Below are 27,933 nucleotides of genomic sequence, written 5' to 3' on the forward strand. Positions count from 1 at the left end.
TTCGTAATATTATTATTAGTGTAGGATATTGTAAGTATGTAAATATTTATTTTCATTATTTTCTTATAATCAGTTAGAAAATTTATTTTTAATTGTAATTAATACTATTAAGTATTTATTTATGTTTATTATTCTTATTTTTTAATTTTTTTCTTATTAAATAGTTGGTCAATATTTTAGTGTCATATAATATTTACAGGAAATAAAAAGTCACAAAATATTTTCACTTAATTAAAAACTGAAGTTCAAAATTATTTTTAAATACATTATCAAACAATGTATGAAGCTTAAATGTAAATTATATACAGCATAACCCTTAGATAATAAAAATTCTTTGTATTATGTAGTCATATAAGTCTTTTCTAGTCTATTCAGTAATCAAAACAGACTGCGAGACTTTAAAATTTCACAGTGAGCAGTTATATATTCAGGAAAAAATATTTTCTTAGTGGAACAATAATTGTACACTTGAAATTGACACAGTATAGGTTACAAACCCTTCTACGTATTTGTTATTTAGCTAGATGTTTCATAGTGAAGAGGATTATCCTTTAAAATATCATTCTTCTGAATTTTTACCCCTGTTCGTATGTGCCTCAGTTCTGTTCACATATGCCCCTCCCACACTCTAGGGGTACAAGTGAACAACTGCAGACGTTTTTTAAAAATACCATTAAATAAATTTAAAAGATATATATTTTTTTTTAATCCCAAAAAATTCCATGACAGAAAGAAAAGTTTATTTAATCATGTTGACACTTTTGCGCGGAGAAATTGATATTATTTTTTGAAAAATAAAGAAATGAAAAAAAAATGTTCACATGTGTCCCTTTTTCCCCTGCCTATGCTCGGCCTAGAGGTCGTCTCTTATTGACTGTTTGATGGGTGATGTCATCACAAATGTCGCGTGACCTTGATAATGGTTTCATGACAGAAATCTATAGATATATAAATGAATGTTTGTCTGTATGTCATCCATGAACTCAAAAACTACCCGGCAGATTTAGCTGAAACTTTCACCGTTTGTTATTTTTGGTACTGGGAATGTTTATAAACCAGTTCGAAAAAAATCCGATCGATAGTTCCTTTTTTATTCCAATTTAAGTCACAATCCATTGGATAAATACGAATAAAATTATCGGCTGCAGAAATTAATTCGCGTGAAAGATCTCATTGATAAGAAGTTAGCTGTTGCCATTTTTCTTGAGTTTGAACAAATAAATTCTTTATTTATTGTTTTATGGCTTTTCATGCAACGGGGAGATTTAAAACTTTTTCTATTTGATATTTTTAGCGATTGATTGATCTTGCAAACTGCGTGAGTAAAAAATTTGAGTATAGTCACGGCTTCACTTGATATTTGGACCGATTATTATGAAAATTGCTATATATATGTATTTTTCCACGGAAAAGGTGCATAATATGCTCATTGAAGCCACTCGCCACCAGGTGGCACTGCAGAGTAGCAACTTCTGCCCCGTTCAACTGATTGTCATGAAAATCAGTATAATGATGTATTTTTTTGTTGGCGTAGCAACGCGCGTCGGGTACAGCTAGTGACCTATAAGGTTTGAAAAGTCGCCAAACGTACCAAACTTGGGATCTTTTAGCAATTTTTCGCGAAATTTAGAATTAAATATGATGCCATCTTATCGTTGTCTCATTAATTCTCGCTGAAACCTTAAACTCAAAACAGATATAACGTCATTACTATGTTAATCACCGCAGGAGCCGAATCAAGTCACCATCAGGTGCTAAGGTAATGCGTAAATATTGAAACAAGGGTGGTTCAAAAGAACTTTCCATTATATACGAAGTCCTATCTGCTGAACCAATCGAGCCAAAATTTTAGATATCGTTATTTTAAGGTATGCGATCGCGGTTGCAATGATTTAAAACAGCTCATAGTTCACGGTTACGGTTACAGTGAACGAATGTCAAAGTTTTCAGGTGACAACACCCAATTTTCCTCGCACAAACTGATCAGCGTATTGAAAATCCACAAATGGCGTTGGAACGATCAGTGTGTGACGAAACTTGCTTGTTGGCAAATTCGGGAACCGAACTGAAGAAACGCGCTTTCCATTTTTAAATGTTTTTTCATCACGCAAATTTTTAGACGGGTTGCACAGTGATGGGGCCTCCTACAACTTTCTAACCCTATGAGTTATGCTAAGTGCGTCAAAAGTCCTTCTCTTTTATATTGTCACTAGGACTAAAAATTCTCCTCTTTGCAAATGCTTTTATCATATATTTTTCCTCACTCGACAAACGTTCTAACCAGTAGCGTAACTAAGGGGTCTAGCGCCCTTGGCAAAATAGAGAAATTGCGCCCCAAAGGGCAAGGATAGCCCACATCAGAAGTCGCCGGAGGTCAATGTGACCTCCAAAAAAAAATTTTTTTTTTTTTGGAACATTTTTTTGGAACATTTTGATTAGTTGATTCGACAAATAGGAGACATCATTGTAATTTTTTTTTCTTATTTTCTTTTTTTAGAATTGTTTTCAATGATGCCCAATGTTCCTTCACAGTAGATGTTTATATGTATCTCTAGCTCTTTTTTCTTGCTAGTTTTTTCGGGTTTTTTTTTTTTTTTTCATTTTTTAAAGCATTTTTCAAATTACGCTACTGGTTCCAACACCATCTTTCAATCCGCTGAATTCACTACAATTTGCGAAAGAAAAGAGCAAGTGCTGTAATTCGAAAATTTCGAAATTATTTTACTGTTACCGTAACTGTGAGTACTGTGCTGTTTGAAATCATTACAATCTCAATAAGCCGTATATGTTCAAAAAACCGTACCTAAATTTGGTACGATTGGTTCAGCAGATAGGCTGCTAGGGCATCATATGTAGAAAAAACTTTTAGATCATTCCGTGTTCGATATTACATAATTCTTAGAAGTATATTTGTGCGTATATATAATATTTAATCGTAGTTATACAAGTAGGCAAAATATCAATTTTAGCGCAAATCACCTTTACCATAACCTTACCCTCTCCAATCTACATTATACTAATCCAGAGTCGAGCTCCTTCACAGGCACGGCCCTCAAACTCGCTAACATACTTTCTGGGCGACCCTGATAGTTTTCCCTTCTAATAGTGAATGCTTTATATATAAGGGCACCCCAAGGGAGCACCAATATTGCGAACAATTACTTTGCGTTGTCTTAGAGTGGTAAAATAGAGAGGGGGAGGGGCTGAGAAATTGTGGGTCTTGAGTTTCACTTTTAGTTAGTTTGGCGTTGTCTAGACACAATAAAAGGTATCAACTCTTTGACAACTATTACCGGCCTTCTCCGTAGATGGCGGATTCATGTATAAAAATAAGCATAGGTATAGGTACCCCTAATTAGGAGTTACTATCATATTGGGTAACTTGGCCAAATGGCAGGAAACGTAGACAATTCCATAGATATTGTACAACTCTAAACGAAGCTGTTCTCAAACTACGTTGTAATATGAGGCACATTGAGGTCAGAACTCGCACGACACGTTGATATTGTGAGATTTCGTAAAAACAATTGAAGAATTCTTTCGATTACTTCGCTTTTGGTTGCCATTTGTCCTAAACGGGTTCGCTTGCGGAAGAACACAAGTGACTCGCGTCCTGAAACCTCGTCATCCGCAGTTCAATGTTACGACATATGTAGTAGGTGTTTTTTTTTTTAAACCGAATTTCGTACGAAAATATCTGTTAATAATGACAAATGAATATGTTATGGCAAATCTAGAACATATTACACTTTCTCTACATGGATAGTATACGTTTTGATTAATGTGACTCTAGGAGGATGCTCTAAACTCGAAGATGTTTGCAGGTGGGTCATTCCATGCGAAATGAGCGAAATTCGCAAAAATGTGGTGGCCGCATGGTAACAGATTTTTATGAAATTTGGTATACAGGTTCCTTTTATGCCTATATAAAAAATATCTAAAATATTTTTGTTTAAAATTTTTTATTTAAATAGTTACATGCGACTGAAAATTGGTCAAATTGAACAGCATTCTCATAAATGCTAAATGTTGCACTTTTGAAGGCTTGTATCTTATTAACTATTTAATGAAAACATAAAAGTTATACGTTTTTGCAATCTATGGAGTAGGGTAATCAAGCTGCTATCAGTAAAATTTTCAAAGTTATTATAGTTAACTTTTACCCGAGTTTCAAAAACTGAAAATATTTCAATTTTCTCATAATTAAGCATTTTATTTTTTAATCTCAATATTTAAGGAATGCATTAGCTTTGATGAAATTAACACCCAAAAATGTGCTAAGTATCATAAAAGAAATACCTTACTTTTGAAGTTGTATTTTAACTCATCTGTCTTCAAAATCAGTTTTAAACTTAGTGACATTTTGCAAAATGATGATTTTTCCCTTCACGTACACACAAAAATTCAAATGAGGGAAAATTCAGACAACTTTGAAATTTTTCAAGAATATAGAGCTGTGTTTCTACTATTTGCTTGAAGAAAATCGAAACTGGTTTTTGATTTCCAAACGTAAAATAAAATTCAGAAAAATAGCATTTTCTTTCTGTTTTATGGGTTAATCCATACAGGTTCGACGGATGGTTGCGCTCGACCATTTTTAATTTTTTTGAAATTCATATCCCTAAAAGCTGCATATAAAAGATGTTTAAAACCACTTTTATTTTTTCTCTCAACTGGACCTTTGATTTTTTAGAGGTCATCAAAAGTGATTTTCGTAGTCAAAAATGGGACGTTTAGACATTTGCATTTTGGCCAAAATCTATTTGAATTACATTTATGACAGTTAATTTAACGCTTTGATGTTAAAGTGCATAAGTTGATAGTCTTACATGCTGAGTTACGTAGCTGTACGTTAATAATTAAAATATTGGCAACAGGTTAAAGTTCAAGGCCAAATGTAAAAATTTTACTCATTTCAAAGGGGGATAACTCACGTAGGAGACGGAAACACAAAATGAAATACGGCAAAAACTAATCACTGGAACCATGCTAAAAAAAATATGTAACTGTTGCTGCGTGTTTGTGTACCCTTTACAGATTAGAGCCCCTCAAAAATCGTAAAAATGACAAAAATGACATTTTTAGACCCCTATAAAACAAAAGGGGATTGAATTAAAAATAAAATTTCCTGGCCAATTGAATATTCCATTCAAGTACTATGCATGTATACATATTGTTTTTTGTATTTGGTTTGTAAAAAAGATGTAGGTCTTTGAAATTAAACGATTTTGCTAGTCAATTCACACACTAAAACAGAAATAAAAAGTGAAAACTTCATGGCACCTTCTTAAATTACGTATATTGTGCCCTCCCTACATAATACATTATACTGAAAAAACATTTGCAATTTTCAAAATAATTATTTTAATTTGATAACTTAGAAATATTTGAACATGAATGAGTAGTTTATACTGTATGAAACCTGTATGGATTGACTCTTATGTGAAATTACGAGAATTCAAAGAACTAGATAAACGACTAAATGATACAAAAGTAAAATTGACATTTAGTTCAATTAAAAAAAATTTACATTTCAGCATGTACTTCATAAACATGCTTTTGAGAAAATGAAACACGAAAGAAATGGTTAGTTTTGCTAAACTTACAAAATAAAAAGAAGTAACTATGAAATTTTACTTTAGTTCAAGTTACTCTAGTAACAAAAATACGCTGATACCAATGATTAAAATTTAGTAGCATCTAAAAGACACTTCAATATATTATGTAAAAAAAATGAGTAAATTTAGAGCATTCCCTCATCTTCAAAAACACATCTGAAATAGAGGAAAAAAATGACATTTTTGGAAATTTTCGATTTTTTAAGTACAATTTCGTCTTTAAGAAATTTATAAACAGTTACTAAATTAGAACAGATAGTTACTTATAGATAGTTTTTCAATCTGAATCATTTTTACTGTTATTTTTTCATTGAAAGAGCTAGAAGAGTGATTTAAAATCTGAAGTAAATTGGCAAAATTTCAATCTTTGTTAATATCTCAGATTCAAAAAAAGATCCGAGTAAATTTTACTTTGCTCTTTCTCAATAGAGATTTGTTTACAGAATGCGGAAATATTTATTTTTTAAGTGTACGTTTATAACTTATGGAGTTATTGAGTCACAAACTGGAAGCAATGAACTCTGAAAATTTAGGCTTAGCGTAAGCATCAACTTCTAAATTCAATAACAAAGCAACAAACAGTTTTTAAACTTTCATAATTTGCATTTCTTCATAGATATGCATGGTTTACCTAAATAAAAATTTTCATTGAAATCTGTGACATGTCAGCCACAGCTGATTTGCTCATTTCGCATGGAATGACCCAGGTGCCAGATAAACAGGTATAATTGAAGTAATGAGAAACAAAGGGATGTAACAGTATTTTTTGCAGTTCAGAGTAAAATGCGTACTAAGTTCAAACGATAGGTAGGCTTTCATTGAGAAGTTTTTCTGAATCGTGCTGCATATCAACACCTACAAGGACTATTTGTACAATCTTTTATCCCAAAACAGATGACAGCTTCATAATTGATTTGCATCTGCTAAATAAACCAATCACAGGAGTTGTAATATGCTATTCTTCCAAAATCATAGGGTACAGAAATTGAAGTTTTTACTAATATGCCACAAAGTACGTTGTAAAAAGCATATTACTTTAGAAACTTTCAATGTTTTCATGCTTTCAAATTTCATCAATAGTTTTAAAAAAATCCTTATTATAAGTGAACATTATCAACAGTCTTTGCACTTGCATGAAATTAGTCGATAATAAAAAATATATTAATATTATAATATTACTTTTCTATTTCTTTATGGATCACACACTGTTTTTATTAGTTTAAGTGCTTGAGCTAGAAAACATTTACTAAATGAGTTCTGTTTATTTCAGGCTGCTCCTCTACCTGTTCATTCCTGTGGTATTGAATCTAAAACTAGTTTGTGGTCGCATTCCTATGGGATCGCAGGGGCCCCCAAACTGGAGGGCCCCTACCTTCGATACCAATTTCGCTCTCAATCTGCTCAACTTTGCACAACAACTCCTGTGTGAGTATTTTTTCTCCTTCGACACACATATACCATTAAAGAGCTTAGTACTAATGTCCACTCAGCTAATAAATCACAACTATATTCCACAGTAATATTAGTTTTTTTATTTACTGAATCTTAAAATGCTGAAAATTTGTGCTAAGCTGCACACTTTAAAATGACAGGAAATTCCTTTCAAATTTTTATTATTCAAGAAATCCAACCCTAATGTAAGGTATACCGTGCTCGTTAGCAATAGGGGCACATAAGCTCAAGTCGCAATATTTTTTAACCATCCGTTATATAGTGCTGTCCGTTTATTCAAGTGTATGCCGCTCCAACTCCCACCTTCTACATGAGTATCACTTAAACAGTAGATTCCATAAAAGAAATTACTATAATTTTCGAATTTTCGTTAAGTAAATTTCATTTCTTAAAAAGATTTTTTTTTAATGTGTAAATTCATTGCAATATCCGTTTTGTCAAATAATATTTAGAAAGATAATTGTTCCTAATTATTGTTGGGTCTATCTGCGCATTAAAATACTTTCTGAATAACTTCTTACATTCATGAAAAGAAACAAATGGGCATACGGTGCTAGTTTTCTCAACTTGCATGGGGCAAGTTGGCCCGATGGGACATTACTGGAAAAAATGTATTTTTTACATTTGGCATTTATTGCCATGAACAAAACGATGCCGAGGAAGGCAGTTGATTCAATTTCTGAGTGAATATTGCTTAATCATTTTAGTCTTAGTCTTTTTGGTTTGGTCACTCACTTGGTTTTGCATTTTTATAATATGATATCATGAAAGAATGGTGTGTGAAGGATATAATATGTGATTTTTTTTTCCATTTGCACAAATTGATATATATATAAGACTTGATCACGTCATTTTCTTCAACATAAACATTATCAAAATGTTAACTATATGACGTAGGCTAACTTATTCTACAATCGGATCAAAGGCCCAAGCGACTTGATGCCGAATTTTTGCCTTTTATTTAATACGTGTAATTAATGTTTTCAAATTTTACTATGAAAACTTGATCCTAAAGAAAAGCTGCTAGTTTTTAAAAAATCTTTCAAATGTTTTACTCTGATTTTTTTTTAATCTAGAAGAAAAATAAGATCAACTAGAGTCAGCCTTACACTTTAAATATTTTTTGATATATTTCAGATATAGTACGCTCATTGAACTAACGTTGTTTAAAGAAGTTTTTTTTATATTATTATTTCAAAGTTCAGGCTACGATTAAGATTAAATAAGAACACAAATTTATAAATAGAAGTGAAAAAAAAAGAAAAGAAAGTCGCAAAGTAATATGTTTTGCCCATTAGGGCCCTGGCCTCCGAAAAGCAGCTTTGTTGTGTCGAGGAGGCAAGAACAGGGTAGACAGAAGAATGGGCTGCGTCCATGTTCTTTTCCAGGTTGCAGAGCATGCATGGACTTCCACGTATTTTGTTTCAGGGAGTACTGCAACACATTTTACAAAATTTATTTAACTCCTCTAAAATAAGCATTTGTATTGGACAAGAAAAAGAGCAATCGTAAATAATAATCATGTCTATAAGCATATAAAGTATAGATGTACAATTAAGTGTTCATCTGGGTGCAGTATCCTAACCTGGAATCTTTTGGGAATATTTGTTTGTAGTGCTGGTACACCTGACACAAACACATTGGAAAGAAAGAAATGTGCAACAAGCGAATAGTTAGTGTTCGAGATTTTTTAAATTTAACTTTAATGCTACAGTTTTGTAAGTATCATCTTCATTATCTTAACATTTGTAACAAAAAAGGACGTTTTAATTTGCGGAAATAGCTTGGTTTATTCAAGTTAACTGAAAAGTCTTAAGTTGGATATTTCTCATCCTTCTTGCGTATGGTGTACAGAACAACTTAGTTCATTCTGTATATGTATATTTAAAAAATTGTATGCATATTCCAAACTTGAGACATTTCCAAGTTTGTAAATCACCGTTGGCGGATAGATTTTCAAATTATTTTATGAACCTTGTGGCCCAAACAAAGAGTGAACATTGAACCAGAAGTTACCTGATCCAGTAAATTTTAGGGATACCCTCAATAAACCACAGAAAATGAAATACCAGGAACGAACCTTCAAAAATCCAAGAATGAAGAAAATTTACATTATGCCTGGTATAAGTGTAAGTTAGTCCTTTTGTTCTGGAAGATAATATTGGGCTCATTTCATGAATGAGCCTTTTCTGTTTTGTACCACTATGAACTTTAAATTTTACCTTCACAAAAGTAAACTTTCTTTCACGAAAAATACTACCACTTAGTCGCGCATTCTTAGCGAAAGAATATTTTATTTTTTGCAAAATTTTAGCAGTTCTGTTAAGATCATCAGTGAATTCCCGAAAGTTAATGCTTTAAATCGTTACCCTTAGCTTTATCAATATTGCAAATGTTGCAGATACAACCAACATCTTTCTGTATGTTCCTTTACTTTCTGAACGTATGCATTAACAATTTTACTTCTTTTGAAAACCCACTGTATTTAGAAATCTAAGGTGAGTACAACAATGTCTGTCGTCCTGCTTTTCCTCACATCTGTAGACTTTTTACAGGAAGAGGTGAGATTTCCTGTACCTTTAGTGCTGTGGCTCTCTTTCCGTGAATGATAGTGGAAGAAGATATTAAGCAGTGTTCCTTGGGATTTTTTGAAACATGAGTTGTACGCCAAGACTCTAATGACTGCCCGACAAAGTAAAGGCGTTGAGAAATGAGCTTTAAGATACGTATAGCATTGTTTGAAAATTTGCAACTTATGTGTTTAAAAATCAAAAATTATTTCAGCTGCTCCCAGGAATTGCTACTATCAGGGAAACAGCTATTCCTGTGGTCTCAGCGTAGGTTGCTGGTTCCAGGGCAAGCGATCGCTGGATCTCTGCAGCGGAGGTGTTGTCTGGTCGTGCTGTGTGCCAAAGAACGCCGAGCCCAACAAAGTGGCCGTCGTCCAGTCCGCAAGTGAGGAGTCTTCCTTTCTTAGTTTAACTCTTGATCGATTTAATAAATTAACAGTCATGGGTCTTATTTATCAAGTTTCCTGGTGATTATAGCCATCGGTTTCTTTTTTCCCCAAGTTTAACACCCGTACACAACATCGCATTTCCAAAGTTTTATCAAAAAGATGATCGAAATACCGATCGGTTACTGGCGGACCGCTGTCCAGAAAAAGACCGCTGAAGGTCAGAAACTGGGCCCCCAAAATAATTTTGAGGCACATTTACCAAAAAAAAACTCTTTTCAAATATTTTTATGTAAGAAACAATATTTTTAAGCCTCATTTTTATCACGCTTTCTAGAATTTTGGAAATTGAATAAAGACTCAAAAATACCCGGACCTCAATTGAAATTACTTTTTGACCCCTTGTCTAAAATATCAAGGTAAGATTTTGTTGTTTAAGAAACATTGTGTTTTTTTCATTATTATTCTCAAGAAAGTAAAACAATAGTAATAATTGCACGGAGAGTGCATAGCGTTAGTATCGCAGTTAACTTTGGCAATAAACCTGACAATTGCAAGAGAAATAACGATGACTAAAAGCACTCAAGTTCACTTTTTAATGGAAAAAGTCTTTCATATGTAAAAATTGAGCTTCCAATTGTGTTTTTCCAATGTGATTTCGTTTATGTTTTGAATGTATTAAGCAACTTCAAAAGTTTCTTCATTTCTTTCCTTCTTAAACCAAAATATAAGACTTGTATAAATTGCTATTCATAATAATTCAATTTATAAAGTTTCTTGCATGCTTCTGTTTTTGGTTTAGTTTTGATGTGAAATAGTAAATAAACTATCTACAAACTCAGGACATAAAAACGGACAAAAATTGAGAAATTTAAACTGAAATAATTGTATGTTTTACATTGAATTGATTTAGTTACAAATTTAACTGTAAATTACTTAGTTTCCACTTGGTTCAATTAGTGCAGACTCAAAACTATTCATTGAAGCCACATCGTTAGAAAGTGGCAATCACTTAAAATTTTGGAGTTATGAGCAGTTAAGATTTTCTTCTAATAGTAAAGTTGCCCATGGCTACCTGGTAGTAAAGTAGATCGCAGGTAGTCATGAGTTGTCAGAATGTCATATCAGTATCAGTATATCATTTATGAAATAACTTAAACTTGTTGTGATGATTTGTTTTCTTATTATATCTTAAAATTTAATTTATTATTTATACTCGGAATAAAACCATCGTAAATACTCCAATTTTTATGTAATCTGAAGCCATTTAAAAAAAGTTATGGCACCTTTTAAAGAATTAATAGTACATTTCTGACGATATTAAGGAAATAGATTATGAAAAAAGGGGCATCTACATCATCCAAATATACGGATTTTCGAACATTCGATATTGTCAGACGATTCCTGAGATTGATTTTTAAAGTATCATGAAATCCATACTAACAAAGTACACACGATCTAAAGATCTAAAGATTGGAATTTAAAATGTAGGTACGAATAATAAAAATGATAGCATTAACACAATTCTTTTGTACTAGATAAAATGTAATCTAAGACCTTTCAGTGAACCTTTTACTGATACTGCAATTAATTTCAAATATCTTCCTTTTGAAGCTTGCGGCAAAACCTACATAAGAGATTCAAAAATCGTTGGCGGGGAAAATACTACGTTCGGACATCAGCCTTGGCACGTAAGTACTTCACCATTCATTTACTATAATATTAGTTAAAATAATAATAATATTAGTTAAAATATTTTTCTATAATTACTATTGCTGTTGTTGTTGTTGTTGTTGTTGTTGTAATAACATGCGTTATGCAATTTTCCTACTGAAAACTACATAAGCCAGGGTCCGTTTTTGCAGCTGAAACGCCGTTACAAGTCAAAACATTAGAATGTGAAATAAGGGAGAGTGGTAATGAATGGGATTTTTTCTCTCTGTTTTTTTAAATTATCTTTTCTGTTGATTTTTTTTCCTTCAAATACTCAGAATAATTTCATTTCATATTCAGCAACATATAAATCTTCTAAAATTGAAAAAAATAAAAAAATCTTCCTTAATGGACAATAATAAAAAAAGTTTTTTCTTTTCCTCCTAATGATGCTGCGTTAGAGACACAACCTATTGCAGACACTATCGGCGGATACTTTTACCACGAGAATTTTAACGCCCAGTTTTCCCACTAGATGGAGACACCTGGGCTCTATTCGATGCAAAACTGCACCAAGAATTTAATTCTTTCAAGAGCACTCCACGCCAAAGAGTAATAGAGGGATCTTTTACATGCCGCATAATAATACGACATGGGAGATGTCGATTTTCTGCATCTTGAAAATCCACCGACTGAAGCCGGGTTCAAACTGACACCTTTGAGAGCAAGAGGCCAGCGTCGAATCACTAAACTTTTCAGTAGTGATTCGGCTAGTAAAATAAAAAATAATAACAGAGAAATACATCTGCCCCATTCATCTCCATCTGTTTGGTTGAATAGGTATTTGGTGGAAATGAATGGGACAAAATTTTAAATTGAGAAAAATGTGTAGGAAATAATTATTTTTATTTAATATGATGAATACCGACGTAAATGAATGACAGACGAACACTGCATTGACAGCTTTGTGAAAAAGAAAACGAAGTTCATTTCTTGAAAAACTTGTTGAAATAATTGCCGAAAAGAAGTTTTGTAACTAATTTTTAAGAAGAATTTTAGGCTATACGAAAATTTTAACTACTTCGCATTGAATATCCGTAATTAAGAGCAAAAATAAGTATTGTACAGTAGTGCTAAAAAGTTTTTAATGACTTGAAATGCTGTCCCGTCTAAGCTTCCCCATAGTTTTGATAAAAAATTAAATTATTTAAAATCAATTTTATTATTTGCAAAACAGAAAAAATTGAAATGCATGACTTGAAGTGATTAGATACCAAAACTTCATAAAATTACTCATACAAGAGAAGCTAATTGTTACAAAATTATTTTCAAGACTGCACCTAAGCAAGCATAGGGTTTTCGAAACTTTTCAAACAATGCAGGGTTTTGGATATTTCCTTGGTTCACGTCATTAGTTTAATAGCGTTTTTCTTCATTTACTTGTTTCTTTATGTGACTCCCCCCCCCCACCTTTTTTTTTCAACTGGTGCTAAAAATCTTAACTAATATTTTCTTATTGAAATTTTCTTTTCGCTTTCGTCCATTCATACAATGTGTATACAAGTTTTTTGATTTTGAGTTTTATCTAGGGGGGGGGGGGAAGCATAAAGTGTGTTATACTAAATACAAATTTTATCAGCGAATAACAGACCTACGACTACTTATGCGTAAAATGATTAATAAATCCATTTACAAATAAGTAGCCGTACTTACGACTATAAGTAGGGACATTGTCCCTTTCTTTTGAAACATAATTTTTCAAAGGAAAGGGGCAATTATCCCCTCCTTCACCCCTTAAATGTCGCCTGGTGAGTACCAAGTTTTAATGAAATACCTCTACAACGCGCACTACTGCCGTAGGAAGGTAAAGCGTAGTATCTGCAGTTATGAGGTATTGACATATTTGAAGAAACTTGTTTTGGATTCCATTCTAACAGTGGGAAAATGTTAGAATTTGTCGTTTTTTTTTTTTTTTTCTTTCAGGCTTTATTTTCAACGGAAACCAAATAAGCAAGCTTCTTCTTTACTAATAATAAAGCTCAAAGTCTCTCTGTCCGGAGGATGTCTGTAGGATGTCTGGATCTCTGTGACGCGCATAACGCCTAGACCGTTCAGCCGATTTTCATGAAATTTGGCACAAAGTTAGTTTGTAGCATGGGGGTGTGCACCTCGAAGCGATTTTTCGAAAATTCGATGTGGTTCTTTTTCTATTCCAATTTTAAGAACAAAACTATCATAAAATGAATGAGTAAATTACGAAATTATCATAACGTGGAACTGTAACATGGGCACAAGCCAATTGGCGAGATACGAAATTATCATAACGTGGAACCGTAACATGGGTTCAAGCCAATTGGCGAGAAAACTCACCATACATTATTTGTAAATATACAGGCGAACCAAAAGACCTTTTAATTTTTCTATTACGGGCAAAGCTGTGCGGGTACCACTAGTTACTAATAAAAAAGTTGAAAGTCTCTCTGTTTGGATCTCTGTCTGTCTGTCAGGATCTCTGTGACGCGCATAGCGCCTAGACTGTTCGGCCGATTTTCAGGAAATTTGGCACGGAATTAGTTTACAGCATGGGAATGTGCACCTCGAAGCGATTTTTTGAAAATTCGATTTTATTCTTTTTCTATTTCAATTTTAAGAAACATTTTCCGAGCAAATTATCACAACGTTGAAGAGTAAATTACCAAATTATCATAACGTGGAACCGTAACATAGGCAAGCAGATGAACATAGTAAATTGGCGAGGAAATCATCATCCATTATTTGTAAATATACAGGCGAATCAAATTACCCTTTAATTTTCTACTACGGGCAAAGCCGTGCGGGTACCACTAGTGTACAGTAAAACTAAAGTACAATGAAAAAATGCGAAAAAATAAAAAATGAAAAATTTGCAGATACTGCGCTTTACCATCCCACGGCAGCGGAGTTTTAAGCAAGAAGATTTCAGTTATGGCCACTCAGTAATCTCCTGGCATATATAGTAAACTGGATTTTAAATGATCAGCAAGTAGAAAATGATCCATTAATTTTTATCTGAAAAAAAATCCAAAAAAACGTTTGCAAACATCATGATTGCACGATTAAATTGGACAATCTATTCTGCATTATTCAACAGTGCAAACGTGCAAATTATCTTTCTAATTTGTACTTCTGTTTTCAGGTTGGCGTGATCAAGAGGGCTCTGATGTCACAGAAGATCGCATGCGGCGGCGCGCTCATCCATGAGAAATGGGTCATTACCGCGGCGCACTGTGTCTACAAGTGAGTGGATATGATGGATACATTCTTACGATCGCGCTAACAAAACCCTAGCACAATAGACTACCAGCCTTCTCCGATGGGTTTGAAGCTATAACATTTGTGGCCATTCAGAGCGGTCAAGTAGAATAAATGAGTCTCTTTTGTTGAATTTCGAAGGCATTGCTGGTGCATAGAAGAGATCTTTTGAGCTTTCCAGAATGTTTTATGTTCTTAGAAATGCTCGGTTTCAAAACTCTGACACGCAATTAATCAACTCTTAACCGTTCTTTAGGTGTTGTGTATTGTAAGAGATTGCAAAAAAAAAGCAAGTATGTGAAAAAATGTTTTCCTGTTACCATCTTTTACATTGTATTTTATTTTGTATCAGAAGTTTAGTAAGTTCTTTAGAGATCAATTGGCAAAACGGAGTTGTAAACTTGAAAAGTAAGTGTACAGGTAAACAGAAATAAATAAACAGATTGTTTATTCTCTCACTGATGGCTGCTAACGAGTGTCAAGTCTAGAGTTAGATCGAGCCCGCCTCATTCTTTTTTTTTCTCTTTTTCATTTTGCTCTTATTTCTGAAAACAAACGAGATTTCAAAATAAAAAACAACATGCCACACTTCATGCAGTCCTTAGTGCTAGCACTTGCAGTGCCCCCTTTCCGCCCCTCTCTCCGTAGCAATCATTAACAAATACCATACATTGATCTCTTGATTAAATGCTGCGATTATAAAAGAATGAAAGATAAACATTAGTATGTAGATTGGAATAAATGATGAAAATCTTTATCCACTACAGAAGTTTGAAAATCAGACCAAAATATAAAACAGTATGAAAACAAAAAGCGATTGAGACGCTTTTACGTAGAAAATAAATATTTTCGAGGAAATTTAATTCTTAAGACAATACAATTGTACTGAGTAAAGAAACGTAGAATGTAAATAGAAAGGGAATTTATTAAGGGGAAGCAATTCCCTAATCCCAAAAAAAGACAAAACTTATATTTAAAAAAAAGAAAACAAACATAAATTGTTGAATGAAAATAATAGACTGTTAAAGTTCCGTTATGATCTCCTTTAATACTCCACAATCTTTGGGCAAATGAGAGGAATGCAACCCAGGCCCGACGAGAGGCCATGTCAGCCTAGTTGGAAACTAGGGACCCGAGCCTTGGAGGGAGGGCGTCGGCGATACTGACGCAAAAAAAGAAAGAAAGAAAAGAAGGAAAGAAAAAAAAAGAAAAGAAGAAGGAAAAGGGGGGGGGGGGACTCCGAATGAGAGAAAACGTAAAGATTGAGTGAAGTTTACTCATTTTGGTATTTACTGTTGCAGCAGTTTTGAAATAGAGTTAATATTTTCTAGTAAGCAGTTTTGATTTATTTACTCCCACCCCCTTTTTTTCTTCTTTTCCTCTTTTCTTTTCTCCCCCCCCCCCAACTTTTATTCTTTTTTCTTCTTTTTTGTGGGGGGGGGGCAGAAGGGGCCCGGTGACATAACTGCCAAGGGGCCTGTGCAACCCTGATACAACAGTCCTCCTACATCTTTATAACCTAAGATCCTACAAAACGTTTCTACCCCCATCTCCTTTTTAAAAGAAACAATTTCTATACATTATGTATAATTATAGGAATATCTTTCCTGCTGAGCTGACTATCGAAATATTGCCGCAATTAAGGGAAATTCGCTCCGGCATGTTAAATTTTATGTTCATTTTTCAGTTTTCGTTTCACATCTCCGAAACTATTTACTTACGATAGAAATCATTGCAGGAAGTTCGGAGATTTCAAAGTTCGTGAATTTTGAACTATAGTCCGAGCTGAAAAGAAAAGATTTGTAGACCTTTAGCAGAATCCCGAAAATAAAACGAGAAGAAAAATAGTTAGCTTTTCAAAAATTCATGAACTTTGATAGTGTATATTTCGCACCTGTTGCAGCTACAAAAAAATTAAAAACACTATTTTACAGACAGTTTTATGTTCGTCAGTTTATCGTGATGATTTTACTCGCAAGTAAATAGTTTTTGAGATATGAAACGAAAACTGTAAAATCACAACGAAAATTCAAGATGGCAGTTCACGTTCCCCGCACTTTCGGTCACATTTTGGTTGACAACCAGGCAGTAATGTATTCCTGTAATCATACTTACGTGTAAAAATTGTACTTCTTTTAAAAAACAGATGGGGGTAGAAATTTGCAGTAGGGGGGGGATCTCGTATTTTATAATTATAACAATAAAGAGAACGAAATTTCTTTAGGGTACAAACATTTTAAAAGACAAAACTAAGGACTCACACGAAGAAGTTGAAAACATCAATCAACATGGTGTCAATCATTTGACATCTTCGTTTCACAATCAGTACAGCAGTCAGTACAAATTAGTAAAGCTTGACCACGGAGGACGCGTGAACTCGAAGCGGAAACGGAACACATCATTTTGTAATAGGTAGGATCAGCGAGGACTCGTGATTTAACTGCTTGCTCTTGCTCGCAGATTCTACCTATTACAAAATGAAGCTGTCCATTTTTACTTCCAGTTCACCCGCCATCTTTCCGTAGTCAAACTTTAGTAATATTTTTGTTTTGATAAAGGCAAATATTTTCCAAAATGTATAAAACCTTTATGAAATGCTTCCGTCGTGTTGGATGCTTCTAATATTATTAACTTATTGCTTTATTGCAGGACACCAGCCACGACGTTACGGGTTAGGGTCGGGGAATACAACATCCGGGAAATCTCGGAACAGTTTCCACACGAGGAATACAGTGTCAAGCGAAAAGTGGTAAATGAGGACTACGAGCCCGCCACCTACCGGCACGATATTGCACTACTGGAACTCTCCCACCCCGTGGTGTTCCGGAAACACATCGTGCCCATCTGCCTCCCAGAGAAGCTGGAGAACTTCACAGGGAAGTTGGCAACCGTCACGGGATGGGGCCGAACGAGTTACGGTAAATGAGGAAAACAAGTGTCATCATTCATCGTCATCACATACTATTATAGATTTTCATCTTATTACCATTCATATGTTGGTTTTTAACGATATATTAATTCATAATGTTGTGAAATATGCAGGGCGAATCTGAAAAAATAGCTCAAAATGCAATAGAGGGCGTTCTATGGACTTCGCAAAAACAAAAGTTTTCCCTTTAGGTACTGAATAATAAAATAAGCTTGTAAAATACAGTCTGACCACTGGTGATATGGAATTGGCAAACCTCCAGTTAAGACGAGTCTATTTTGATGAGGGTTAAAAGTAAAAATTTGATGCGCGTGTTCTGCTCATTTAACTGTGTCTCTGTTTATTTTAGCAGCTAACATACACCTACAAATGGCATCCTTGAAAACTAATAGATGCGTCCACCGTCCATTTCCGTCAGTAAACCGAAAGTTTGCCTTTAAATCTAATCGGTGGTCAAACTATACATTCAAAGTCTTTCTGTTTAACACTGCAAATACTAAGAAACAAAAACCTCTTGAGTGTAATAAAACTGGCTTTTTTGGTGATTTGATATAGCGTCGCAAACTCAAGAATTGTTTTGCGTTGGAAAAATGGTTTCTTGCAACTCCAAAATATGCAGCAATTTTCAATTTTTGCTTCTATAACTTTGAAAAATCATCTAAAAATAACTATTTCATTGCATGCACTACACTAAAGATTAAATTTTTGTAATATCGAACTCCCTCAGAACGCCCTTTACGCATAAAGACTGCTAAGAATGTATTTCTGAAAAGTTTTCGTCTCTCACCTGTTAATGTTAGGCTCACTTTTGCACCATTGTATACAAATATAAAACACAGAAATAACTAATTTAATGTTTTATTGTACGTTTAGCAATGTGATAACAAAACAAACCCTGTTCGAAAATATGAACTCATTGAATTTTCTCATTTTTTTCGCGGTTATAAGCATAGCACTTAGGCAAAATTATCAACTTTCAAATGTCAACTTTTTTTTCCTCTAACACTGAGATATGTTTTACTGGTGCAACCACTAAGACATATCATTATTTATTTCAGTGTTTTTTTAAGATTTAATAACCATATTTTAAGTACACAACCATCTGACCACGTTTGCCATCGAATTGGCGAGCATCCAGTTAAAACGATTCTATCTGAATGATGGGGGAAAATGAAAAATTTTCGCTTGTCTCGTTCATTTCAATGTGATTCTGCTTAATTTCGAGGTGATTTCAAGTTGGGATCCCTACAAACGTAATGATGCATCCGTTTCCGCCTGTAAACCGAATTTTCGGCTTCCATCTAGTCGGAGATCAAACAGTAATCTAGTAATTTTACAGATAAAGCACAGAAAAAAATATAAGAAGTTTTAATCTTAAAATCTTAAAGTGAATTACTTGTAATCACACGATTTGTAAAGGGTTTTTTTTTTTTTTTTTTTTTTTTTTTTTTTTTTTTTTCAATTTATTCAGTTGGTCACAGTTTGTACAAAGAAAAGAAAAAAAAAATACGTCGTGTGCTATTGATTTCTTTCCTTACTTATTTTTTTTTTCTGTTTTTCATTTCCACATTGAAATATTCAGCAGATCGTTAATTATACATTGTTACTGTTGTTACTCAAGAAAAATACTTACTATTGTTGCGTTAACAAAATATTATTTCTGAAAATGACATTAGAATTTTATAAATTGTTGAATACTTGCATACTAGCTTTGGAATATAAAAACGGATTTTCCGTTATTCTTAGAATTAGCTTTATTCTTCAGTAGCTTTTAAGTATACGTTGTCTCTGCTTCCATTCACAGAACGGAAATAATAAATAAATAAAGCTATGTTTTATCCAGTTAAAATGATTACAGCAACGACCGTGAAACATTCTGAAATCCTTTATCTTTATCACTATACTTATCGGTATATAAATATATAGATATATATATATATACATTCTATTTCACACATTTTTGATATTTTTCTGAAAAAAAAAAGACAAATCAGAGTTTTCTGACAGGTTTTCCTTATTTATGTAAATTTTAATCCACATTTTGAATTCTATTCATTTCCAATTTTCACAAACGTCGTTGAAAGTAAGAAATATGTTCTTTTTACCCCATGTTTTGTTGTTAGCTGACACTAGGGAGCAGCACTAAAAAAAATAATGATGTAGTTTGCTTTTAATACGCCAGATGGCAGCACTAAAATTAATTTGGGCAGTAGAAAGTAATGTTTGCGATCGTCTACAAACGATGTCACACTTTGAGGGAAGGTGAGTTCGCAAAAATTGTGACAATTAGTGACAAGTGGGATAGAGGGAGTGGGAGTAGCACAAGATGTAATACAAAACATGAATAGGTTCAAATGATCGGATGAGCGTATGAAAAAAACCAATATCTAACCAAAACATATTTCCAACCATTGCGATTCATTTTCAACCTTTCTCCAACGTAAATCCGATGGTTTGTGCTACCTGGGTATAGAACGGGGGGGGGGGGGGGGTAAGGTGAAGTGTAACTGATGATAATTTCGCCAAATCGTCACAACAAAATTTGGCGAATAAGGAAATCTTGGGAAGGTCACGGTGAAGTGTGGTGACCCTCCCATCCGTGACCATCCTATATATACACAAGTATGAACAACATGTTTATAGAAAGAACAACAGTAATTTCGTCTAGTCTGATATCTTTCATTAGTATAAAGCTACTCAGCTTTTGTTTCTCATTTTAGGTAGAAGAACGCCCCCAACTGTTCTACAGAAGGTGAACGTCGAAGTCATTGGCACGGACACCTGTCAGGAATGGTTGAAGATTGCAGGTCGCAAAGAAACTGTCTACCCCACCATGGTTTGTGCTGGCTACAAAGAAGGTGGGAAAGACTCATGCCAAGTAAGTATTCCCTTAACTTCTGAGCACAAAACTATGGCTGCAATTTTTGTAACATTGAGTTACATTGATAATAGCATATCGTCTCTCGGTTTTCTCCCGTTCTTTCTTTTCATTATTGAGCTATCACGATTGCTTATTGTTCTCATTTGACTATTTTGAATTCCTATGTTTTTTTTTTCCCACCACCTCCCTCTGTCAGCACCACCGTCGCGTCGACCGGCCTCACGATGCTGCTCCTCTTGCGAAAACCGTCTCCAGGTTGCGCCTATATCCTACACACACACACAAGCGCCTACACACACTCATGCCTGCGCACAGACACAAACACACACTCCTGCACACACACACATACACACACACACAAACGCCTACACACACTCATGCCTGCGCACAGACACAAACACACACTCCTGCGCACACACACACACACATACACATACTCATGCCTGCACACAGACACAAACACATATACCTACATACACACACACGAACGCCTACACACACACGCGCGTACACACACAGTACTGCATACACAACACGCACACACATGCATACACACACACGCAACCACACACATGCGCCTACACAAACACACACGCGCATTCATACACACACACGCTCGTGATTGCGAAAAACATAAGTTGAATTCAAGATGCCAAAAATTCAAATTAATATTATTATTTTTTATTTATTTATTTTATTTATTTATTTTTTTTTTTTATTTTTTTTTATTTTTTTTTTTTTTTTTTTTTTTTTTTTTTTAGCGATCATGAATTACTTTTTGCTCTCACTTGACCACAGTTGACGGCGGTCTGATTTTTCCGATTACCAAGACGACAACGAGAATAAATCTAGCTCGTTGTTTTTGATGATCATTAAGAGGGCTAATTTGCTTCACGATGGTTACAAATCGTTCGCTTTTTTGTTTTCATTTTTTCCCCAAAGCTTAACTCAAGCATATTTTACATTAAAAAACGGGGGGGGGGCGTATTCTTGTGAAAAATAACCCTTTCATCAGGAAACAAATTTTTAAGGATAATACGTCTACACACACATGCGAGCGCACACAAGCCTACACATATACACACACACAACCGTCTACACACAAACACACAGAGAGAACTCAACGAGTAGGGTCTTATCGCAACTCGTGATTATGAAAAAAATAATTTAAGTTCAAGGTGTCAAAAATTCAAGTTTATTATTATTTCTCTTTTCTTTTCTTCTTTTATTTTTATGTTGATAAATTCAAATATATTTCGTATTTTTTATTTATCTGAATATTGAAAATTTGTTTCATTGAACCACGACTTTTATCGATTTTCCCCATTTAAATTAAAAATTTGTAGAGTCCATCTCTCGAGAAGGAAGAGTCATGGGAAAATGATCAATGCTTCAAAAAATACGTTTTACTCGTTTCTTTCGATCAGCGGTCTCCAACTTACAGCCTGCGCGTCCCATCCCGTGAGCGAAGATTTTGTCCAACGCGTGGGTGGCTTACAAACAAAAAACAAAAAATTTAAAAAATATTTTAATATGCATTTTTTAAAACAAAGTTAAACCCAGAAAAGCTGAAAATTAAAATTCAAAAAAATTAATTTTAAAAAATCGTGAGATATAGGGGGAAGGGGACTGATGCTAGCTTGGCCAGTTGAGCTGAAATATTGATGGATTGGTGACCAGCCTCGCCACCAAAAATTTACAATGTTGCCCTGGTGTAAAAAAACGTTGTAGACCCCAGTCAGCCGATTCTTTGAATTTTTCCCACTTTCAATATGGCTCACTTTCCTTACATTAAAAAAGACCTCAGAAAGACAACTTCTCCTAAAAATGCTCTGCTCTGAAAAATGCCGAAATGTGCTTCAAAAAGCGCCGTTGAAACTTTTGAACCACAATAAAAGTAATTATTGGAAATGTTAAATCAATAAAGGATTACCTCTTAGTGGCTGGTTGTTATTATGGACAATAATCAATACTGAAGAGAAGAGAGATGGCGCATTTTTAGTGCTGCCATCTATTGACAGGAAAAGAAACAGCTGATTATCTTTTTTTATCTGTTCTTATGGGGTAAAGGTAAAATGGCCTTAAATCAGATATTTTTCAACTTGTTAATAAATAGAAGAAATTATTTGAACACTTCAACTTTTTTTTTGATTTTTTTTTTACATCAAATTAATAAAAGACACGATGATATAGGCTTTCATTAAATAGAACGACATTAAACTATGAACCAACTTAATATCCAAATACCAACTCAAATGGTTGGGAACGTTTTGGATTCTATTTGTCAGCGTTATCAGTTGTGCTTTGGTCACAATGGTGAACAATTTGAACTTTATTTAATTGCTGAGGTAAATGTTTCTACATTTCTTCACATTATTTTGATTTTTGAATCTTTTCTGCTTTAATGAAACTCCTAGTGTTATAGTTATTCTAAATAGTGTACATCATTCAAAAATGCACATTTTACTGAGACACTCAGTATTGTCCGTTTAACAGGAGAAGACACTTGGCTCCACCTTCGTCACGTGCTATCTGACGATTATATTTCTTTTTTTTTTTCGGAGGAAGGCTTATGATCGTAGCATTTTGCAGTAGAATCAACAGTTTTTTTTTTTTTTTTTTTTTTTTTTAATTTAAGAATAAAGAAAGTAACAGCGGACAATCGAAGCAAATGACGTAGGGAATACTAGGATGTTTTCGCACATTCAAATGTTCACCGAAGTTAAAGTTATCTTATTTACAAGTACAGAAATGTGTTTGCGCCGGTCACCATCGCGCTGAAGTGAACTCTGCGTTCGGAAAGGTGAAACGGAGTGACATTTCGTTGGGAATGCACAATACTGTTGTACTCTTTGACATAATTATAATATGAAAACAATTCTGAGTTTATATACTAAATGATCATATGGCAACATAATTTTTATTCTTTTAGGGCGATTCTGGTGGGCCACTGACAATCCGAGAGGATGGTAGAACAACCCTTATCGGCCTCGTGTCTTGGGGGGTGGGCTGTGCCCGCCCAAATCTTCCCGGAGTCTACACCAAGATAACAGAATATTTGGACTGGATACAAATTCATTTGCGTTCTTGACGAAGGTTCGACGTTAAGGTTCTCTGTTTATCATCAACCATGTTAAACATTTGTCAACATGGCGGACTTGCTAAGAAACTCTCTAGTAAGAAAGATTCATCTTGGATAAGTAATTAAACGCAAAACTGTTGAGAAGACTTTTTCTGATGAGTTGTTAAATTTATGTTTTCATTGTGAATTTCATCATACAAATCTGCTGGATTTTTTTTCTTTTCTTTTTTTTAATTTGATTTGTAAGATAAGTCCTGAAAAACTGTAAATAAAATGTTGAGCTTTTGTGTTTTTTCCAGTCATGTAACACAAAATGAACGCTAATACAAGCTATTGGAAATTGCCGATCTTCGTAAAAAATGTTCCTAAATATGTTAGCTCGTCAGTTTTATCTTCATCATTCTACTTTCGAAAGTGCATTCATAAGTAACGACAGTTGTTCTCGAATTTGGAAGGATTGGTCGTGATCATTTTCTCATCGGAATTATTAAGAAACACATAAGCTGCATTCCTCAGGTTTCTTTTTTGTTTGTTTGTTTGCTTGTTTCTTTTTTTTAAACAAACAAACATGCATGCATAATTAAGTCTGTACCTGAAAGTTAGGACCACTATGGTTTTTTTTTTTTTTTTTTTTTTCAAAATCGGGATTTAAGCACCATTTTACTCAACTCTTTATATTCTATTCAGTGGTATGAATTAGGCACTAATAATTTTATAAGTACATTTTATAACCGTATAAATGACTATTACAAATCCTCATAAATGAAAAATTTAATTTAAATTCATCTCCTTGTTAACTTTGCTTTTGTGACTTAGCGCGCGATAACTCCCTGGTACAAAATATCAAAATGTTACCCCTTCTATTTATTCTCCATTCATTGTTTAACTCTAAAAATTTTGGATGCATATTCTTTAAAATAAAAAAAAGTAATTTCTCCCGACCAAACTTGAATAAAACTTTTTCATCCAAAAAATTGCTACCGATCAAATATCATTTTACAGAAAACTCAACTGTAAAGCAGAAGACTTTCTGAATAGTGCAAAATAAATTTAGTGTTTATAAATTTCAACCCTTTTGACGTTTATGTTTGTTTAAAACAATAAATATATTTTATTGCCTTTAGTCAAAAAGATTTTTGTGCCAAAACTTTTTTTTTTTTTTTTTTAACTAAGCAGTTTCATAAGTAAAACTTTTTTTGTGTTCTGTATCTTTAATATAGTATTTCTTAAATTTAAATGGTTAGCACTTGAAACAACCCTTCTTATGTGTCTCAATAAAAATGAAATCATTTAATAGGAAATATGTCATCTGCAACATTTTATCGCCTGTTATAAAAAGATACGTTCTGTAAGAGTATAAAACTTTAATTGTTTATAATATTGTATATCTTGTAAGATATTTTAAATAAAAAATTTTTTTGTAAATGTGTCAAGTTACTCTCTGGCTTTTCTACAGGAAATTACATGAATAACCGTGTTTATCTTCAATCCAAGCACTTAACGTTTAAAAATTCAAATACATTATTTTATTTTAAAATTATAGAGGGGTGGATGCAGACTTCTATTTGGAGGGGGGGGGTCATGCTAAAAAATATAGGGTGTTGGATACGTAAAATTTCTAAGACTGCTGTCAATAAGAAGCATCAAATCGGTCGGGAATAAAGCACCTAATAGAGCATAAACTTTACTTATCAATTTTGCAATCAATGAACGACGATAGTATTTCAAATATTTACAGTAAAAAATACTTAATAAATTGAAAACAATACTACAATCCTTTATACATAGTTCATAAACTATTTGGATAGATACTATTGTTGGAAGTTTAGGAGGAGGCGGTATGATCCCCATGTATTCCCTTGTATCCGTCCATGGATATAACTAAAGTTTCAAAGGTAGATGGGGTGAGTTTAACAGATGAATATTGTCATAGAATTGTTGATTTGCTATTTTTATGTGTACAGTTGTCCGGTTCTAATAAAAATAGGCCGTTCTGAAATGAGCAAGCGATGCAAATCAAGAAACATTTGAAACTTAAAACTGCAATTGCAGATAAATGAAGAATGTAATACAGTGGACTTTCTCTATCTAAAAGCTTCCTAATGTGTGTTAAATCTAAAAATATTTAAATTTATGCAGGTACGGGACATTTTGATTCAATGTTCAAAATTCTTACTTCATCATAATTTTACTGAATTTAAAGTCGAGAGAGCACTAGACTTCAACAAAACTATTTATTAAAAGAAAATTAAAAACATGGGTAGTTTACACACGCGTGAAGAAAAATTAAAAAACAAGTCCTGACTACCACAACACCGGCAGTTTTAAATATTAGACAACACTGTTGCCAAACCAAAAGTAAAGGTATTAGGAAACTAGAATAAGGTTAATTTGCATAAACATTAATAATTTAACAACGTAAGTAATTAAACATGAACACAAAAAAACATTGAGAATATTCTATTTAACTTCTCTATTTTCAGTTTCAACACCTCGATATTTTGAATGCAGTTTGATGGTCCCAACAAATACACCATCAGTCTCTCTTTATAATGAACACCCCCATAAACTGAACACTTTTGTTTGGTCCCATGAGTGTTCATTATAGAAATAATCTACCGTGACTGGTTTTTCAGTTTTACAACACGCTATCATCATTTATGAAAATAATTTGTGGTTAGTTGTTGCTCACACTCGTCGAGAAACAGTTGGTGGTGTAAAGTTTCTGTAATGAGGCGATCGAAAAAAAATTGGGAATGTTCATTAAAACTAGAGGTGGGCAATGTCGTTCTTTTTAATGATCCGTTCATCAGAGGATCGTTCATTCTTTTGATTCGTTCATTCAACTCGTTCATTTGAACGACTTCGTTCAGATAAAAACGATGCAGGAGATCCCGACATACTCTCGTACATTCGAAATGTTTCATTATATCAGTAATATTCTTTGAAGAAAAAATAGCTGAAATTATCTAAAAGTGATAGTTCAACTAAAAGAAAAAATTATCTAAAAGCGTCCCGATGAAAAATTAATCAAAAAATGATTTATTTGGGGTCAGATGTAGAATGTTCAGACAGGCACAGTTAAGCTGCTTAATCGTCAGTGGGTGGGAGCAGCATACCCTAAAAAGAGCCTCATAGGCGCGTCGCGAGTCAGCAAGTAAACATGGCAAAAGCATTTCCTGATGTATTATAAGAAAATAATTCAGAATACGATTTGAAAATAAACGTGCCCGATAAATAGTAGTGGTTTTCAGTCTAAGACATAAATAATTTTTCAAAAAAATTAACGTAGTTACAGCCAATTTACTGTAAACTGGTTTACTTCTGCTTTTAAAATAAAAACCGGCGTAAATTGTCAAAACTGACCTTTTTTGATCCCAAAACAAACATCTGTCAACCATGACATCCACCCGAAAGAAAGATATTTGTTCCTTTAAATATCTTTTTCCAGCTACAACACTGTACAGATACATATATTATTACCAATTGGACCATGTATAGCGAAAAACGTAACAACAAATATATCGGTAGCTCAGCCGGAGTACCGAATAACAATTTAAATTTAAAAAAAAAAAGATTCGCCTAAATATTATGGAACTTCAAAATTATTCCACAGTACTGATGAGAACAGAAAAAAAGAAACGCAACACTTTCTTTAATGGGGGAAAAATAGACAGTTTCATCCTTATTAAAAATATCTGGATATTGAATGTTAAATAAACGATTTGGAAGTCTCCAACCAAGTTAAAAGTAGCCAAACCAATGTAGTTGGTAGTTGATAGGGATGTTGTAGAAGACAAAAGGATAGTCACAAAAGTGAAAAAAGAAATTTTTAGAAGTAATTTTAGCGACAGAAAGCGTGAGAAGGAATTTAGCAGGTGCGTGGGGCATAAAGTGGAAAGTCCAAACATTTTGCTAGTAGCCCAAACAAGTAACACAAAACATTACTTATGCATAGGGGTAACTAGGTAGGCTTGACACAATTTTTGCTTTTTTATTTACAATTTTTTTGTAGAATAGTTAAAACGAAATAAAGAATATTTTTAAAAAATTTGTCTTTTTTCAAATTAT

The 27,933-nt window shown here is 33.5% G+C and overlaps 2 protein-coding genes across 2 annotated transcripts in view; both read left to right on the top strand.

Annotated features, from left to right (window-relative positions):
* Positions 1-3,843: 3,843 nt before the first annotated feature.
* On the top strand, positions 3,844-23,871 carry LOC129220580 (serine proteinase stubble-like). The gene is made up of 8 exons (XM_054855011.1): positions 3,844-3,878; positions 6,889-7,043; positions 9,855-10,025; positions 11,641-11,717; positions 14,855-14,955; positions 17,620-17,888; positions 20,620-20,777; positions 23,713-23,871. Exons 1-8 carry the CDS (start codon positions 3,844-3,846, stop codon positions 23,869-23,871), a joined length of 1,125 nt encoding a protein of 374 aa, XP_054710986.1.
* Positions 23,872-23,929: 58 nt separating this feature from the next.
* LOC129220581 (corticotropin-releasing factor receptor 1-like) overlaps positions 23,930-27,933 on the top strand; it is a 68,233-nt gene continuing 64,229 nt past the window's right edge. The window contains exon 1 of the mRNA XM_054855012.1: positions 23,930-23,956. Coding sequence (XP_054710987.1) covers positions 23,930-23,956 — 27 coding nt within the window. The remainder of the gene's footprint in view (positions 23,957-27,933) is intronic.

Source organism: Uloborus diversus, chromosome 4 (assembly GCF_026930045.1).
Source record: "Uloborus diversus isolate 005 chromosome 4, Udiv.v.3.1, whole genome shotgun sequence".
Classification (NCBI taxonomy): Eukaryota; Metazoa; Arthropoda; class Arachnida; order Araneae; family Uloboridae; genus Uloborus; species Uloborus diversus.

What these genes read in the sequence shown, in the direction of transcription:
- LOC129220580 (XM_054855011.1), top strand. Translation starts at nt 3,844, where the DNA reads ATGAGCGAAATTCGCAAAAATGTGGTGGCCGCATG. An exon ending in CTTTGCACAACAACTCCTGT is followed by an intron (nt 7,044 to 9,854) that starts GTGAGTATTTTT and finishes AAATTATTTCAG; the next exon opens with CTGCTCCCAGGAATTGCTAC. An exon ending in GTGGGAAAGACTCATGCCAA is followed by an intron (nt 20,778 to 23,712) that starts GTAAGTATTCCC and finishes TTATTCTTTTAG; the next exon opens with GGCGATTCTGGTGGGCCACT.